This window comes from Mustela erminea, chromosome 6 (genome assembly GCF_009829155.1).
Source record: "Mustela erminea isolate mMusErm1 chromosome 6, mMusErm1.Pri, whole genome shotgun sequence".
Taxonomy (NCBI): Eukaryota; Metazoa; Chordata; class Mammalia; order Carnivora; family Mustelidae; genus Mustela; species Mustela erminea.
Window position 1 is genome coordinate 53,131,234 of NC_045619.1, and position 20,102 is coordinate 53,151,335.

The 20,102-nt window shown below is 35.8% G+C and overlaps 1 protein-coding gene across 4 annotated transcripts in view; it reads left to right on the plus strand.

Annotated features, from left to right (window-relative positions):
- The window catches only part of LOC116593236 (killer cell lectin-like receptor subfamily F member 2), a 34,394-nt gene extending 14,705 nt beyond the window's left edge, over window positions 1–19,689 (plus strand). The window contains exons 1-7 of one of the 4 annotated variants that reach the window (XM_032347212.1): window positions 6,854–6,893; window positions 7,592–7,683; window positions 8,511–8,609; window positions 9,730–9,819; window positions 13,275–13,429; window positions 14,423–14,535; window positions 17,209–19,689. In XM_032347212.1, coding sequence (XP_032203103.1) covers window positions 7,593–7,683; window positions 8,511–8,609; window positions 9,730–9,819; window positions 13,275–13,429; window positions 14,423–14,535; window positions 17,209–17,341 — 681 coding nt within the window. In that variant the 5' untranslated portion in view covers window positions 6,854–6,893; window position 7,592 and the 3' untranslated portion in view covers window positions 17,342–19,689. Of the gene's footprint in view, window positions 1–6,853; window positions 6,894–7,588; window positions 7,684–8,510; window positions 8,610–9,729; window positions 9,820–13,274; window positions 13,430–14,422; window positions 14,536–17,208 lie in introns of those variants that run through there. The other 3 variants (XM_032347213.1, XM_032347211.1, XM_032347214.1) reach the window with 3 other exon arrangements.
- Window positions 19,690–20,102: the final 413 nt, after the last annotated feature.

Below are 20,102 nucleotides of genomic sequence, written 5' to 3' on the forward strand. Positions count from 1 at the left end.
TGTAGGATATAAGATCAATATACAAAAATAATAAACTTCAGTGTGTAATTCACATAATATACAAGTATTAACCTGATAATAAAGTTAATTATCTCTAAATTAATCTGTAAAGGGTCATAGATCTAATATAAAGCCTTAAACTGTAATAGTTCTGGAAGAAAACAGAGGAAAATCTTTTGAGCCTGAGATAAGTGAAGATTTTTTAAGATACAATCCCAAATGCCTGCTACATAAAAGAAAAAAATATAAATAAATTGGACTTCATCAAAATTAAGAACAGGCTTAGAAAGATGCTCTTAAAGAAATGAAAAGACAGGCGATGGACTAGGAAAAACATTTTTTCAAATCAGATATCTCATAAAGGACTTGAAGAAAAAATATATTTTACATCCATTATATATAAATATATACATTTATATTTATTATATATATTACTCAAAACACAATGATAGTAAAACAAACAATTGAAAAAAAAAGAGTTGAATGGCACTTCACAAAAAAAGATATATGGATGGTAAATAAGCACATGAAAAGAACATTTTCATCTTTAGTCATTAAGAAAATGAAAATGAAAATTAGAGACTAGGACATGTACAAAGTCAAAGAGGTTGCCCACATTAAGTGTCAGCAAATGATGCAGCTGTTGGAACTCATATGATGTTGGTGGGGGAACAGAAAATGGTACAATCTCCTTGGAAAACAGTTTGTCTCTTTCTTAAAAAGACAATGACATTATGTAATACATCTAGAATAAACAGGTCTGTGGTAACAGTAAGTAGATTAGCAGTTTCCTATGGTTTTGGGTAGGCAAGGACTCAGGTGGAAGGGGTGTGAGTGATTGCTAATGGCTACAAGGTTTTATGTTTGGTTTTACAGCCCTGTAAATATGCTAGAAAACATTTTAAGCTGATGGACTTTGTGGTATGTAAATCCTATCTCCATAAAGTTATTTTAAAAAGGTAGCATACGCATTTCATATAACTGAACCATTCCACGCTTAGGTTTTTATTCAGGAATAATGAAACATATGTTCATACAGACACTTGTATATGAATATTCATAGCAAATTTATTTCCAGCAGCCAAAATTGGAAATAAGCCAAAGTCCAATAATCAGTGAATCGGTTAAAGAAATTGTGGTATATTCAGATAAGACAATACTGTTCAGTGATAAAATAGCAATGACATCTGACATATAAAATACCACCAATCAGTTTTAAAATAATTGTAGTGAATGAACTAAGTCTATGAAAAATAAGTGTATACTTTGTAGTTCAATTTATATAAAATTCCAGAAAATTCAAATCTAACTACAGTGATGGAAGACATAACCTCATGTCTGAGGTGGGGCAGAAAGATTTGGGAAGATCACAGAGGAGCAGGAGTAAACTGAAGATAATAGATATGTTCAGATGCATATATATATCAGATTTATCAATTTGTATTCTTTAAACATGTATATTTTATTTTATGTCAATTATACCTCAATAGATCTGTTAAGAAATTTAAGTATAAGAGAATATGTAATCAATCAACTAATATACAATAACTTATGTTTCTGTCACTAGATGAGCCCCAAAGAGCTCCAGAGAGAATTTTTCTAAAAGGTGAGTGTTTTTCTAGTATATTCCCTAGAGGTGTTCCTGCTCAGATAAGACTGATGTCAGACCACAAGAAACTAAATCGAACCAGACAGTCCCAAGATGACAAAGTGGGCCAAAGTTCATTATATTCCCTTATTATATTCCATTAACTTACCAAAATCTCCTCCTCAAAGGCATTGTGACAGGAAGTCCTTGACCAAATAAGTAAGAAAAAAGTGCGGCTTACCTTCCTAGAAATCATGTCCTCCTCCTGCAATCCGGCCAGCATTAAGCACTGCTGTTTTGCCCCGCAGCCCGGTCATCTCTGCTCCTCCACCTCTCAGAAGAAGGAGCCCTTAGAGCACCTGTTCCCCTTCTACATTCTCTGGCCATTGAATAAGTTATCTGGGTGCCATCAAATAATGCTTTGTTATTTGACTATTTGGCAAATGGTATTGAATAGGGAAGGAAACTTCTAGCTCCCTAATTGTCCATGCAGTTCTGTGGCTCTTTTTCTTTCATTTTTGCTAGGATGTACACAAGTTTCACATTTGATTATCAGTAAATCTATCCATTTTTTCATTATGATTCGTGTCTTTTCTAGATAATTATAGAAAATCATTCTCTATATAACTTATTTCTCCCTCTTGAATCTTTTGATCAAGCCTCCACAGGACTAAATTATTTAATGGTTGTCCAAAGACCACTTTGCTCTGCTCTCTTCATCTTGGAGACCCTGAAGTTCTTAGGGCTCATTTTGATTATTTTACCCATCAAAATGTTTCCTTAATAACAAGTAATTAGGAATATGGTAGTACAGTATGCACAGTAAGTGATTGAAAAGGTGATTACTCACACATTAGTAATCACTGGTAAAAAAATTTCTCCTAGGATCAAGAGAAACTGAAGACTTTGAGATGGTATAGAATAGATGTCTTTGGGAAAATGTGTGTGTGTGTGTGTGTGTGGTGTGTGTGTCTGCTTGTTTTGAGAAATGTTATAGTTATTTGTTTAAGAGACTGTAGAGATCCATTCTTTTTTTTTTTTAAGATTTTATTTATTTATTTGTCAGAGAGAGAGAGAGACAGCAAGAGAGGGAACCTAAGCAGTGGGAGTGGGAGAGGGAGAAGAAGGCTTCCTGCAGAGCAGGGAGCCAGTGCGGAGCTGGATCCTAGGACCCTGGGATCACTACCTAAGCTAAAGGCAGATACTTAATGTCTGAGTCACCCAGGTGCCCCAAGAACCACATTCTTGATCCAGTTCTACTTTAAGTAACTTGTTCTCTCTGCCTCTTAGTTTCCTCATCTATGAACTGGCAATAATAGCTGTCATAGAGTGGTTTGAATGGTTAAATGAAATAAGGTGTCCAAATACTCAGAAAAATTTAAAAAATAATATCTATCATCTAAATAAGTGATATAAATAATAAAATAGCTGTTTTTATTATTTCAAAATAAGTGAATACCTACCTCTTCTTTTTCATTTTCTGCCTCCAGTCATAAGTGTGTTTGTGTAAATGAACTGCACTGTACCAACTGGGCTTTGTCAATCCCACTTGTGTATTTGTTTACTCAACACATACATATTTTTAAAGCTACATTCATCAAGTGTTCTACTAGATGATGTAAATCCAAAGACAGAAAAGAAATGATCTCTGATAAGCATAAGAATACAAACCATTCTTAGTTACTGAATGATCTTGAGGTCAATCTTAGCTTTTTATTTTGCCTTTTTTTTTTAAAAAAGATTTTATTTATTTATCTGACAGAGATTGGGAGATCACAAGTAGGCAGAAAGGGAGGCAGAAGGAGAGGAGGAAGCAGGCTCCCCGCTGAGGAGAGAGCCCAATGCAGGGCTCAGTCCCAGGACCCTGAGACCAGGACCTGATCCAAAGGGCAGAGGTTTAACCCACTGAGCCACCCGGGCTTTTTTTTTTTTTTTTTTTTTTTTTTAGGTTTTATTTATTTTTTGACAGAGAGGGACACAGCGAGAGAGGGAATACAATACAGGGGGAGTGGGAGAGGGAGAAGCAGACTTCCTGCTGAGCAGGGAACCCAATGCAGGGCTAGATCCCAGGACCCTGGGATCATGACATGAGCCCAAGTCAGATGGTTAATGACTGAGACCAAGCACCCTTTACTTTGCTTTTAAAATTGCTTTAAGTTCTATTGCCATAACATTGTTATCATTTCCTTTCTTTTTAAGTCATTATCACTTTTCTCCTTTTTTAAAAAATGCCTATTTGTTCTCTATTTTGCCCCACTTTCCTCCAGCCTTTTGGAGGATAGTCTCTTCAGGTAAACATACTATTAAAAGAACTTCTTCTGGGGCACCTGGATGGCTCGGTGGGTTAAGGCCTCTGCCTTTGGCTCAGGTCATGATCCCAGGGTCCTGGGATCGAGTCCACATGAGGCTCTCTGCTTCATGGGGAGCCTGTTTCCTCCTTTATCTCTATCTGTCTCTTGTGTCTGTCCAATAAACAAAAAAACTCCTTCTTCTTTAGTTCCAAATCTTCTCCTTTTCACAGCAAGTCTTCATAATATACCTGGCTTCCAATTAGTGAGTTTGCTGCATCATATCCACTTAGATGCATACTGGTCTAATTTATTATTTTTTTCTGTAAAATTTCGAATAAATCACAAAAGCCTAGAACATATATGATGAAGTCTTAGGTAAGCCACAGTCTTCAAAATATGCTGAGGAAATGCCAGAACCACTGCAGAGAGGAAATAAGTGCCCAGCAAAGGAAGAGACTGTGGTTGTACTTCCACAACTTCTTTTCTTTGATGCAGAAAAATAATTTATAGGTCTGTACACAGCCCTTGGCAGATTGCACCAAATGTGTCTAGAATGCAAACACAGGATCATCCTTGTTCTATCCATCAATAATATACATTTAAAACCTTTATCTCTACTATTTTCCCTACTGTCACAATAGAAATAGTATCTTTGCTTTTATAAAAAGCAAACCCAGCCACTTGTACCTCTGGAACCCATTTTACTCTTGACTTCTCAAAACACTATTGAGTGTTTTCCACTTTTTCCACACTTCCTTGAAGTATCAATTTTTTCCTTCTCACTGATTCATTTCTATTACCATAAAAATATTCTAGGACTCACTATATATTTTTTTAAAAACTCCTATGACCAGACATATTCCTCTAGCTACTATCTCATTACTCCTCTCAGAGTATACTTGTCAAAAGATTTGGCTAAGTACACACTCTCAAATACTTCACCTTCTGTTCTCTTTTCAATATGTTTTCTCTTCTCTTCATAAAATAAGTTCTGATCAATGTTACTAATGATTCTACCTTGCCAGATTCAATGGCCATTTTGCTATACTTGTGTTTCTTGAACTTTGAGCAGCATTTAACACAGTTGACCACCTCTCATTCAATACAAAATTTCTTCTGTGGATTTCTGAACTTGTCTTTGTATTTCTTCTTCCATCCATAGCTTACCCTTCTCAATCTTGCCTACTGGCTTCCATCCCTCCAATTTTTTTTTTAAGATTTTATTTATTTATTTGACAGATACAGGTCACAAGTAGGTGGAGAGACAGGCAGAGGCAGTGGAGGGAGGGGGAAGCAGGCTCTCACTGAGCAGGGACCCCCATGTGGGGCTCGATCGCAGGACCCCAAGATCATGACCCGAGCTGAAGGCAGAGGCTTAACCCACTGAGCCACCCACGCATCCCACAGTCCCTTTGTTTTAGTTCCAACTGTCAAAGTTCCTCAAGGGACAGGACTCAGCCCCCTTTAAGCACTTTTTAGAGCTCATTCTGCTTCATGAACAGTTCTTTTTCCTGACTTCCTGGTACAAATATCTGTCTGCCTATATGACATTTCCTTCTAGATATCTAATAGGCATCTCAAACTTATGTCCAGAATCAGATCATTCTTTTTCCAATTATGTCTCCTCAATCTTTTACTCCCAAGTATTTTCTATTTCAGTGGAGTACAAGGGATTTAAATTTTAGGACAGTGAACTTATTCTGTATGATATTATAATGGTGGATTCCTGACATTATGTTTAAGTCAAAGCCCACAGAACTTTATGGCAGAAAGAGTGAACCTTGAGGTATGCAAATTAAAAAAAATAATTTTGGAGGCTATGGTACTTCAGCATGAAATGCAAAAACTGCTAAAAGACTCTGACTGTATTGCAGAGGTATGAAGCAGCCTCATTGAAGGGTGTGGAGATAAAATCTATGTAATCTTAGAAATGTGTCATCTTAGCTTGTAAGACTAGTAACAAAAGGAACTGTACATAGCACTGTCAATGGTAATTTCCCACAGGGTATGGAATAAAAATCCTAAAACCACAAAATATCTATACTGGAATTGAATAATTAAGTAAATGAATGGTGATGGTGGTAGCCATGTTTCTCATTACTGGAACAGGAGGTAATAGAAATGCAAGGGTAAGGGTTAACATGATCCATGTTATAATTTATTAAAGTTGGAGACATCAGTGTGAACTCATGGAACCAACTGAAGTAGTTCCGATGGACAAAGCTGGGGCAATGGGAATAACAAAATAAATAAAGTAGTATTGGATATGAATATGAATCCAATACTAATATGAATCAGTTTTACTGATATAAACACTTGGTAAAGAAATAAATGGGAGATTAGACAAAAATCACCTGTAGAAGATTTCTAAATAATTCATGTAGAAACTCTGTTGTGAAAGAGAAATGGTATAACTCTCTACTTCTTTTTTTTTTTTAAGATTTCATTTATTTATTTGACAGAGAGACACAGCGAGAGAGGGAACACAAGTAGGGGGAGTAGCAGAGGGAGAAGCAGGCTTTCTACTGAGCGGGGAGCCCGATGTGGGGCTCGATCCGATCTCAGGATGTTGGCATCATGACCTGAGCCAAAGGCAGACATTTGACAACTGAGCCACCCAGGCACCCCTAACTCTCCACTTCTTAAATGTGGGCTGCACATATTAACTTCCTTTCAAAGGGTACAGTTTGGAAATGGAGGAAAAAAGAGTAACATTATAGTACATAAACCACAAACACTACTACAGTCAAGTGATCAAAATTAACAGCAGTGATAAGGCATGTTGGTAGTATGCACTCTTTTTTAAAATTTTTTTATTTTTAAAAAAATTTTTTTTCACTATTTATTTATTAGACAGAGAGATCACAAGTAGGCTGAGAGGCAGAGAGAGAGAGAGAGGGAAGCAGGCTCCCCACTGAGCAGAGAGCCCGATGCGGGGCTCGATCCCAGGACCCTGAGATCATGACCTGAGCCGAAAGTAGAGGCTCAACCCACTGAGCCACCCAGGAGCCCCGGTAGTATGCACTCTTTATAAATTGTGATAAAAATGTCAATTCTTCTCTGTGATCTTCCTCCAAAAAACTTTACCCTAAGTGTAATGATGAGAAAAATATAAGACTGATTTGAGAATATTCTACAAGCTATCTGACCCACTTTTCTTGAAACTGTAAAAAAAACCAAAACCAAACATCAAAAAAACACACACACAAAAAAAAAAAACAAAAAAACAAAAAACAAGGAAAGAGTGAGATAGTGTCAGCCAAGATTATCCGAAAAGACGTGAAGAATAAAGGTACTGTAGTATCCTGAATGTGGTCCTTGAATAGAAAAATGTATTCAGGAAAAACTAAGAAAAGGTGTTAGTTGAAAAATGAATTAATTAAGGACTTTAATTAATAGTTATGTATGAATATTGATTCATTAATTTTGACATACCATACCAATGTAACATGGTAATGATAGGAGAAATTGGGTATGATGTATATGGGAACTTTCTCTACTACTTTCACAGTTTTTCTGCCAGTCTAAAACTATCCTAAAAGGAATAGATTATTTAAAAAAGATGAAACTCAACTCACTCATGAATCACATCCTTTGTGGTTTTCAGCATTGGGTTTATTTCAATGCCACAGTTTGTAGAGACTGACTCTGCTTTTGATCAGGTAATGTCTCTCTTTCCATCTCATTCAAATATGGATTATTCTATTTACAGGATGTTTGGACAGACGCAGAACACAGAGAGATCAATGATGCAGAAGCCAAGAAAGCATTCCTATCATTGCCAACACAAATGGGCACGCAAAGGTAAGGACTCATAACCCTCCATTAGACCACACATTGTAATACAGTTAGAATTTTCTGTGGGTCTTTTAATCCTAGACTTTTAATGAGAACTTTTAAGAACTTCAACTAGAATCTGTTAATCAGAAAATGTTTTATCTTACTTTTAAATGATGTTTATATAGATCTTGTTAAATTGAATGTAATGGGTCAGATTTGATTTGACCTGGATTGAAGATTTTGAAAGTGTTATAATGCTATTTTATTAAAGCAAAGTATGTAGTTATAAAGGTTAGCATCTGAGATTTGTTTCATGAATTGATATAAATATAACTCCTATTTCAAATAAGGTTTGAGAAGATGGCTGCAATACTCACTCTTGCTTATGTTTCTCTTTTTGGCACTCATTTTTACTATTATTCAATTATTTTGGCATTACTTATATTTTGCCTCCCCAGGCTTTATTCCCATTGAATAAAATCTGTGTCATTCAGAAAAGACCTAAATGAAGGTAGTTGACAAATTTCAGTGGCAATTGTTTGAATAACCAGCTGATCAACTAATAATCCACCACTTTCATTGTTTGCGAATTGTAGTTTTTGAATGGAAGTGTTACATAAGAAAGATATTTAATAAATAGGAAGTAAAACATATTAACCTCGTAGCATCAATAAATCCAATTCTTTAAAGATAATTAAGTATGTGTTCATCTCAAGGTAATTTAAACAGAGATTGTATGTTTCTTCCCCTCTTAAGAAAATGTGCACCCTCAGAATTTTACATTTCTATGATGCATTTCCAGTTCGTTTTAAATGCCTAAATGTTTCAGAAGGAAAAATTATTTATTACAGCTTACCCTAAATGTCCCAAGTGGCATCGCACTGCTCTGAGACTAAGCTGTACTGTGCTGGTTATACTCATTGCCACAGTCATAGGACTAACTACTTGGGGTGAGTAAATTGAGAGCTGTATGTTCAACTAGAGAAGTTTACCTTTATTTCTCGAACTTTTCCAGAATCATCTTTCACACTTACCTAACATATTCTTTCATTATTACTTAACTACATTAGTAATAAATGACAGAGTTGATAATTTGTAATGAGTAATTTTTTATATGAATACTTTTTCCCCCTATACAGAGGAGACTACAAACTTAGAAATTTAGAAGCCTATTCAGCTTATAATTTTAATTAATTCATAAATCGTGTGGGTTTGGCAGTCACAATTCTATGAAGTGAAGTTTTATATTTTGGTAAAAGCACTTACTTTTATGGAAGTTGATTATTTGGCCCTTAAATAAAATTTTTGGATTTTGGAAGTAATTTGATATTTTGAAGTTTTGACAAAATTTATTGGTTGTTTGAAAATTTAAGGCCAATTTAACTTGAATTATTCCTAAAATGAGCTCTACTTCAAGAAGAGTTATGGGTAATTATATGTTATTGTTTCTGTTTGTTGTGACCTTCTTTTTTTCTTTTTTCAAGGTGGGGGAGGGTTTCAGAGGGAGAGGAAGAGAGAGAATTTTAAGCAGGTTCCACACTCAGGACAGAGCTCTATATGGGGCTTGATCTCACAACCCTGAGATCATGACCTGAACGGAAATCAACAGTCAGACACTTAACTGATGAAGCCACCCAGGTGCCCCTCTTATGACCTTCTATGTGTTAGAAATTGAGATAAGCATTTTACATACATTACTTTTTAGTCTGGAGACAACTCTAAGTTTGTTAAGCATTTTCCCCTTTTATATGTGAGTGAACTGAGAAACAGAAAATATACATAACCTGTTCAAGATCATGCCAAACAGACACAAATTTCAAAATATTTTTAATTTTGCTTAGATGATTTTTTATTGTTTTTTTTTCTACTTACTTTTTCATAAGTAGATATCTACTGAGTTTCTAAGTTTATTCATGTTTTGTTAAATTCTAGGGTTGAAATCCTATAGACAGATTCATCAGCCACCAGTGTGTGCATTCATTTGTAGTTTTGTTTTAATGGATAATTAAAAGGCACAAGCTTATATTTGTAGAAATCTAATTAGTGTTACTGCTTTCCTTCACTTAATAGTAAGTCGCCTAAGTAGCGAGAATGGAACCAAAGATTGCGATTGTATAAATATTTCTCCCAGGAAACAGCAGAACAATACAAACTTCACAAGTAAGTGGTTATATTTCATTGTATTGTAGGGGAGGAAAAATTTTCCTCTACCCTCTTAAGTTTGGCACCAGGGTGCCTGTGAATTAGACTGTCAAAAGACCAAGTAATAGGAAGAAAAGGTTTATTTGCAAACAAAACAAGTAGCTTGCTCTACCGGGGTTCAGTGAAAGGTTTATACGCCTAGCTTAGAAGGAGAAAGTGAATGGGAAGAAGTGGCCTCTCTGGGAAAAACAAGGATATTGCTTTAGGAAAGAAAAATGGCCTCTTCAGGAGAACAAAGTGTAGATAATAAAGTGAATAATAGTGTCTGTATATACAGGTGTGAGTAGTCTTTCCTTCTTTGTAGTCACAAAATTCCTCCAGAAAGGGGATTTATGATAGAGTTCTTAGTCATCTTTTTTCTTTTTTTTTTTTTTTCTTTCTGGGAGTAAACCACTCCAAAGAGGAATTTATGACAACCTCTTATTTCAGAAGATTCTATTTTTAGTCAGATAGGAAAGCTCAGAGGAAGTTTCTTCCTGAACCTGTTGATTATATTAGGCATATACAAAATATAGAAAGTCACTAACTCCTAATACCTTCACCAGTTATAGGAGGTTTTCAGGCAAAGTACAGGGTGCGGTTGTTGTAAAAATTTAAATCCATGCCTTCTCCTTCGGTAAGTTTTCTAGAGATTTTGGTCATCCTCTTCTTCTTGTTATGAGTGGAAGGACACCCTTACAAATGGAGATTTCCCTTGTAACTGTAACTGTCTCTTACAAAATGATAATTTCTACTAGGTTTTTAGAACTTCTGTGTCTGCATTTTCTTAAAAACAACCATCTCAGCATAAACCTCATGCCAGGGAGGGATATTTCGGGGTGGTATATTTTGCTCTCCTTCAGCACTCTTGGGCTTCAAACTCTCCAGTGAATTTCTGTAGTCTAAGGGCTATAAATCTCAGGACTGTAAGTCTAAGCATTTTAACATTGTCTCCCTCTGAGACTTGATTTCTTACAATAGCAGTCTCATTTCTCACAATGCAACTCTCCACTTTGTGCTCCAGGCTTCAGCAAAACAAACCTCAATATGGTAATAAAATGCAACATAGTCTCTCATCTTCAATTCTTTGTTCATTACTGATCCAATCCATTTCTTTTGGATATCTATCTCTCTGTTGCGACTTCATACTCTCTGAACCCTTCTAACACACACATAAACACACAAACACAGACACACACACACAGAGTTCAGACTATAACGCTGTTATCATCTGGTAAAACTACACATAGTTGGTTTTAGTTACATTTCTCATATAATAGGAAATTAAAAATAAAATCACATACATTGGATATTTATATGCTTTAAAGTAAAAACTTTGTAAACTGGTTCTCACTTTGTCCTTTTATAAAAATTAGTGTTTATTTTTTCTTACTTATCAATGTTTATTGTAGAATAAGAAAATTAACTTTTTCTCCCAAGTTACAGCTATTTTCCAAGTAAAAAATTACCCCAAACTATAAACTTTTGCATGGTCAAAATACCATGAATTATGCCAAAATATATGTTTAGATCTTAGGGTAAGTTTGGATAATTAATAAATGCATTCTAATTAAATATTGATGGTCATAGGGAGTGATAGAAAATAGCATGAAAAATATAACCAATGTGCATGCTTATGTTGGCACTTTTCCCTTAAGACTTAAGTCTTTATATCACATCTCTGTAATAGGTCAACTCATTGCTTCTTCATTATGGACATTTCTATATTGCTCCCCATACATTACTCTTCTGGGTTCCTCTAGACCGCTTGGAAGCCTTTCTACCATGAAGGTCCCAGAACTAAAGCATTAAAAAATTATTTGCTGTTTTCATCTCATTGTCTTTGGCATATCAATAATAGTCTCCCACTTTCTAAATAACTGTACTTTCCAATGGGTGGATTTCTTTCCACTTTACCGCACTGACAAGAGCCTGGGTTTTTTTAATTGCTGTAGTATGTGAATTTCAGGCAAAAAAATAGAAGAGTGAAGTAAATGATTCATGTTTTGTTTTAGAGAACAAATGCTACCACAGCAAAGGTCATGTCACAATAAACATCTAAATAAGCACAAGACCTTAAAGTCATTTATTTCTGTCAATAATTTACAATACCAAATTTCAGTAAAATGAAAATTTGTCCCTAGCTTTAGTCTGAAGTGTGTTTTGAAGTATTTTTCCTAACCAGTGTAGTTAAATCTAGTTCATTAATATTTCAATGCCTATGTTGTTATGACTTATAAAATAAAATGCTCTGGGAAGAGTGTTGCAAATATCAGGGTAGTTTGCTGATTCAAAACAGAAACTTAGTATATGAAATTTTCTACAAGTAATATGATTCCTCCTACCATCCCTCAAAAACCTTTACCAGTGATAACTAACTTTTGTACAGAGTATTTTATAATTTACATTTTCATTTCATTTTATTTAATATATCAGACAAGTTTGCACACAAATTTGTGGGCATCTTAAAATATGCATTACTTAAGATATACAAAAGTTTAAATATTTATTTATTTGACGGAGATCACAAGTAGGCAGAGAGGCAGGAAGAGAGAGGAGGAAACAGGCTTCCCGCAGAGCAGAGAGCCCGATGCGGGGCTCGATCCCAGGACCCCGGGATCATGACCTGAGCCGAAGGCAAAGGCTTTAATCCACAGAGCCACTCAGGAGCCCCAAAAGTTTAAATAGAATGCAATTAATACTTATGTACCTATCACTCAGCTTAAAATATAAGAAATTATTAGTTCACTTGAAACCTGTGTGTACCTATTTCTGTAGATAAGTTTATTTTAATACCTATTTCAAGTTTTTCCTTTTCAGAGATACATGGCAGGTTATTGGGGTCACGGTGAACAGTTTGCTTTACAAAGTTACTAATAAAACATACTATGAAATACATATATTTTTTGTACCAACAAGGGATTATGAAAAGGATATATATGTATTATTTTTTCCACAGCAGTTTTCTCCTGATGCCTTTTAGAATCTCCTTTTTAGTTTAAGTTTCCTTATGTCTTACCACTTACTATATTGGCAGTATTAATTATAACCTTGAGTAAATTACTTAACCTTAACCTTTGTCTTCCCCTTTATACTTAAGTTTACTTCACCTTAACTTTAGTATCTTTATTTACAAAATGAGGAATACAAAATTAATAATTTTATATATCTTATACATTTCTTCTAAGGAAAAATATTTCACATATCTGTGAGCATGACAGGAAATTGTTTGACATGTGGTAATTACTCAGTAATTATGAATACTTCTGGCATTTATTTCTTCTAAAGACTATTCATCAGTGGAAAGGGAGTTCTTTTCTTAGAAGTGGGACAAATCTTTACTTTTAAGGGAAAAGTTTACAAGATTAGTGCAAACAATTTTTTGATGTTCAAACCTTGCTTTTCTCCTATTTCTTCCTATTTTTGCATTTCAGCAAAACCAAAGCTAAACTTATGTCCTAATAACTGGCTGCAGAAAAAAGGGAAATGCTATAATTTTTTTAAAAACTTTAAATCATGGACCGATAGCCAAAAATCCTGTTTAATAATGAAATCACATCTCTTGATGATCCAAGACAAGGCTGAACTGGTAAGAGCTAATTTGCTATGAAAATTAGCCCTTCTAAAGCTGGAAGAAATAAGTAGGTTTTTAAAAAGATTTATTTCTTATTTATTTGAGAGTGAACTAGAGCAGGGGAATGAGAGAGAGAGCGCGAGAGCGGGCTTGAGCAGGGAAAGCGGCAGAGGGAGAAGGAGAAGTGGACTCCCCACTGAGCAGAGAGCCCGATGCAGTGCTCAGTCTCAGGACCCTGGGATGATGATCTGAGCTGAAGGCAGAAGGTTAAGGGACTGAGCCACCCAGGTGCCCCCCAAAGTAGGTTTTATAATAAAAGAATTATACTGCTCTTAATTATGGCCATTTATTGAATTCCTAGCAGATGCCAGGCACTGTGGTAGGCATGCTATGAATGTTAAACTTAGTGCTCACAATAACTTTGAGATAAGCAGGATTTCCCCTATTTCCAGAAGACTCTTCAGAACTTGGCAGGTTGTAAAACTTGCCTGTTTCACTCAGCATATGAATGACAAAGCTGGGATATCGATGCCATCCTTCCGTAGGACTTCTTGGAAAGATTCTCTTTGCACATTTTCAGTATCTGGCAATATTCTGAGTACCTTGGGTAGGGAAGATGGGCTCTTTAGTTTTGCTCGTGGGTAGGATACCGTAGGTACCAAGTTTCCCCAAGACTGCACATTGGCAACAGCACGCTGGGAATAGTTCTTGCTCCTTTAAGCCGACCTATTCTTCCCTAGGTTTGCCTTCACATCCTCTTTGAACCCCCTCAGCAGTTGCTGTTCAACCACTATCTCCATGAATTCCATCAAGCACCAAATGCCTGCACATAATATATGAGTCATGTGTTGTGAAATCCTTCCTATATCGGTTTCCTTCCCTAAATATATAGAAACTTCTTAAGGCTTCTTAAGATTTTCCTGAATAAGGAGATAAATATCAAGACTTAAGTTTGGACAAAAGTCAGAAGAGGCTATTTTAATAGGGTTTAACTCCGTCTTCTCATAGGATTTCATACAGAATAATATACAAGATGGAATCTATTTTTGGATTGGGTTGAACATCACACACCCACAAAAGACATGGACCTGGCTGGGTGGCACCCCATTGAATCTACAGTTGTGAGTATTTAACATTTGAGTCTCTCAGCAGCCGTTTCTCTTGAGGATTGACTAAAACCCCAGATAGCCAAATGGTTCCATAGACTGCAGACTTTGACCTTTGTTAATGTGTGAATGATTAGGAAATTTGCCTTAGAGAAATGAAGTCTGCTAAGAGAATTTATTTTACTTGGGCTTTGAATTTATCTATAATACTAGAGGTAGAAATGGAAAATTGTAGGTAATGAAAATTCTCCAAGTTTCATTTCTTTGAAGTATTTCTTAAAAGTTTACCAAACAATCCTTATTTTGATTAGTAGGAAGACTTCAATTATTGGGAAATATTATGGAATATTTTGTACATAATACAAATATCATTTGACTCTTTTTAAATACTGTCACCCAGTCGGCATTATGTGTATCTATTTTTATGTACTTCATTCATTTCTGTTTGAATTCCATGGACAGAGAGTGCTAAAATCTTTGGAGGTTAGGCATTAATCCCCAAAACACAGGCAGAAGCTCCTGGGGGTCCAGGGTGAAACTTTCTACTCTAGGCATCCAGGTTCCAGGAATTATCAAAAGTTAATTACACTTCTTGAAAATGTGGAATTTTGTTGTGTCTCTCAAAGAGATGTGAAGTTAAGGGGTTTTAGGAAGACTATAGATGCTTTGGAGTGATAGACTGGGTGAGAGTAGGGGGAAAAATGCTCTGACAGAGAAAGTCACTTTACAAATGAATATATTTTTTTTATATAAATAATAATATGTATTATTTATATTATATATATATATATATATTTATTTATTTGACAGACGGAGATCACAAGTAGGCAGAGAAGCAGGCAGAGAGAGGAGGATACAGGCTCCCTGCTGAGCAGAGAGCCCGATATGGGGCTCGATCCCAGGACCCCGGGATCACGACCCAAGCCGAGGGCGAGGCTTTAACCCACTGAGCCACCCAGGCGCCCCTACAAATGAATATTTTTATCCAGAGACTACTTAAAATATTTCTTGTTAAAATTTAAACTCCATACCCACCCATGCCATCATACTCTGTATATCAAACACTAAATTAATTTTAAAACTTACCATACTTAACATTAATTCTTTTTTTTTAAAGATTTAATTAATTAATTTATTTGGCAGAAAGAGAGATAGAGAGAGAGAGAGAGAGAGAAAGAGAGCGAGCACAAGTAGGGGGAGGGGCAGGCAGAAGGAGAGGGAGAAGCAGACTTCTCAATGAGCAGAGGGCCCAATGCAGTACTCGATCCCAGGACCCCGGGATCATGACCTGAGCTGAAGGCGGATGCTTAACCAATTGAGCCACACCCAGGCATCACAGCTTTGATTATTTTTAATAGAAATGTATCACCGTATTTTTAAAGTGATGCGATCCACCCACTTGAAAACTTGCTTAGAATTTTTAATTTGCCAGTTTTGTTTTTAAAATTGAGGGTTTTTTTTTCTGATTTTTTAATGTGCTTTGTGGCTTATTTGTTTAAGACAAGAGAAGTTGGCCTGAAATATGGAAAAATAAACAAAAAATATGGAAAAACAGAACTTAGGGGAGCTTTTCTTCTTTTGTGTACAGGGTAAAGTATTTGGATATACCCACATATACACAAATGTGTGGAAATTCCCTTGCTGAGGTGTCTATATGTTTAAAACATTTAAAAGTGAGGAAGACTTTAACTCCTTCCCTCTTACTGTCTGGGGTTACTGTTGCCACATTTAACATGTACAGTGTAGATACACCATTCTTTCTTAGGATCTCTTATAGAAGTAAGGAGGCTTCTTATAGGCAAACAATGAAGGAATATTTTTAAAAGGTGTGACACTTGGGATGTGGGTCAGGAAAATGAAAAGGGTAATAGTTTAATTTTCTACGGAAAATTGATTTAATACTTTTTGAAAAACATACATATTTTAGATGTGTTGATATTTCTAAATCTTAGAATGATAAATATGATATTGTCTGTTATAAAGTTGGTATCATTCCATTGTTGCAGATATTCAAAAAATTGAATCGAGAATCTTTGGAGTAATAAAATGAATTTTTCTCCTAAAAGGGCAGGACTGTCCTCTGTCTTAATCCATTTGGGCTATTATGACAAAATACCACAGATTGGGTAGCTTACAAGCAACAGAAGTTTATTTCTTACTCTTCTGGAAAATGAGTTTCCAAGATCAAGGCGTCAGCATGGTCATGTTGGTGAGGGCCCTCTTCCTGGTTTGTAGCCAAGTGAGGACATAGTGGAAGGGGTTAGGGATCTCTCTGGAGTCTTTTTAATAAAGAATTAATGAGGGTTCCACCTCATGATTTAAGTGCCTCCCAAAGGCCCCACTTCCTAATTCATCACTTTAATGGGTTATAATTTTTAACATATGAATTTTGGGGGGAACACATACTTTTAGACCATACCAGATAACAGTCTTCTAAGATCTTTATTTTTTTGTATGATCACATGGAACTGGGAAACCAGTGCCTCTTATTCACATTTTTATTGTAATTCCATACAGCCTTTCCATTTAAAAATGACCATTTTTGTTTAAGAAACTATTTGGAGCAACTACCTTTATTAAAGAAGTCATTTTTTAACAGCTGTTCCTTGTCTGAGAGAAAACATACAAAACACACACAGTTATGTTTTCAGCTGAATGAGAACAGAATGTTTGTTGCCTTTTCCACAGATTTCAAGTCCTGGGCCAGCCTGAAGATAATGCCTGTGCTGTGATAACAAAGAACGGTGTGTTTTCCGAAAAGTGTTGCAATCAGAGTTTCTGGATTTGTCAACGCGCGCTTTCTGCAGACACTGACCTCTAAACTGATCCCAGTTTATCCTTCCTGTAAAAACCATTCAAAAGGACTTTTTAATTTATGTATTTTGTTGAAACACATTACTTTTACAACAAATATGGTGATAATGATGATAATGGTGTTGATTTGTGTCACTCTCAATTCAGGCAATCAGCCTCAACTCATCGCCCTAGCTCTACCGGGTAACTGGTGCTATATTTCCACAGCTATCTCCTGTGCATTATTGTGGCTATTTTAGACACAGCTGTCCCTTTGTCTACTCAATAATTCTGTCCCCAGGGCACCTGGGCAGCTCAGTCTGTTAAGCTTGGGCTCTTGATTTGAGCTCGGGTGATTACTCCGGGTCATGGCATTGAACTCTGTGCTGGTGGAGGGAGGAGTCAGCTTGGGAGTCTTTCTTTTTCCCTCTTCCTCTGCCCTTTCTCCCACTCTAAAAAGTAAATTAATTAATTAATTAATTAATTTAAAAAAATTTCCTACACTTCTCATTCACCATTAGCAAAGGAGCTTTTTTTTTTTTTTTTTAAAAAGAAGCCATCAGATAGATGATACATTATTCATTGACTTTCTACTACTGAGTCTACACAATTGTCTGCATCTTATTTCTTTTTCCTCACTCCCTATTTCCAACAAAGGGGTATCCCTCTGTCTGTCTAAATAAAATTTCTAAGTGCTACATTTGGGATTGCCTCTTTCCATTTTTTTCTAGGACAGTCCCTCCTCTATCATCTCCATTCTGGTCCCTCTTTTCTTCTGTCTCCTTTTCTTTCAGCAACAAAACATGCAAGAGCACAAGAAAATTTTCCCTGAACCACATGTGGCTTCCAGTTTCTGCCCAGTTTCTCCCACCTCTTTTAAGTCAAACCTCCTAGAAATTGTTTCTACTTGTACTTTCCTCTTTTCACCTCCCACTCCAGGTTCTTCTAAAATCTGGTTTCTGCTTTTCCTATTCCACTGTTCTCGCAACGTCATAAATGCCTTTCCTCTGGCGAAACACAATGAAGATGTTCTAGCTTTCATTTTAACTCTCAGCAGTGTTGCTCATTATTGACTTGTTCTTTCTTCTAGAAATATTCTCTAACCTCAGCATCTATGACACAATGCTCTGTTGAACCTGTATCTACGTTGCCTGTCGTTGCTCCTCAGTTTTTTCTGGAGGATCTCTTCTCTCTTCTGATCTCTTCAGTACTGACATTCCTCAGAGTTTTGGGTGAATTCTCAATCATACACAATTCTTGGCTAATCTCACCCACACTGGAAGTTCTATTGTCATAAATTTATTGGTAACTTCCAAACCCATATTTCTAACCCAGAACTTATTATAGGTTTTAGCCACTGGACATCTCTAACTGGACACCTCAAAGACCCTTAGCCTTCACATGTTAAAATGAAACTCATTAGCTTAGTGAATGACAGCAACGCGCCCATTAGTCCAACCAGAGTCCTTGGAGTCAACCATGACTTCTTTCTTTTCACCCATGATATTCAAACTCTCATTTCAGCCTGTCAATTTTACCACATAATTATTTCTGAATTCATCTACGTATCTACAGACCGGTCCTGTGGTTCTGGATTCCCTCAACACTTGTTTGTCTGTTTCTAGCTTTCCCTGCCAAAGTTCATTCTCCATATCATGACCACAGAGATTGTCTAAATCTGATATCAGGCCACATTACTCACTACGTATTTCTGTGTAGGGGTTTTTCCTTGCTTAAATCTTTGACCATCTCTGACCAGACCCTTTGTGTCTTGGTTCCTCTTCATTCTCCCCCCCACACCACCATGATTGTAATGAAGCAGATAACCTAAACTTTATTCATTTTCTCAAATGTGTCATGCTTTCTCTTGCCTCATATCTAATCATATGTTTGGCTTGGCTTGATATGCTTCCCTTTCATTTCTCCTCTTGCTTATGTTTGAGAAGGCTAGTTAAATGCATTTGGTGGAAAATATTTCCTTAACCATTCTCCACTCCAGACTCAATTATATGCATTTGATGTATATTCTCATAGTTTCCTGTACATATCTTAACATTTAATACCCTATTATTGGACCATTGTTCAATTATTTGTATTTATTAACCTATTGTAAGCTCTGGAAGGACATGATGCTCATTACTGTATGGGAGAGACAAGGTGCCTGATGCATGATGGATGATAAATAAGTACTTGTTCTGTTTTTGAGATTATTTGTAACATTTTATTGTTTCCCCAGCACAGCTTCCTATTTGTATAGAGCTTCCCTGCTTCCCTTAGCCTCGGTGATCATTATCTGCCAACTCTTTTTTGTTTTGTTTTTTTCAATAAAGGTCAGTATTAGGTATACATGAGCTAATAAATGACGTTTTCCAGGTTTATTATTTGTTTGTTTTTGGTTTTGACCTAGAACATACAATGAGACTTGGAGCAGATAGATTATTACAGTAATATTTGTTAATTAAATATGAAATCACCAATGGGAAACTTACTTTAAAGTCTTAGATCCACGAAGAGAAAAACTTAAAGGTCATACATGAATTTAAAAAAATTATTGCAAACTGGTATGTGTGAACAGAAGTAATTATAGTTTATAGGAAATGAAATATAAGAACTTCAACTCACTTAAAAAATTAAACACAGAGGACACAAGTCCATGTTTATTTAGTATAATAAATGCAAACATATACTAGTTTTTAAATGTGCACATTTGAGAAATGCAGGGAGAGTGTTAGGAGAGAATTTGCAGTTAAAGAAAAGGAAGGGAAAAATGATGAAAGATTAAGAAGTCT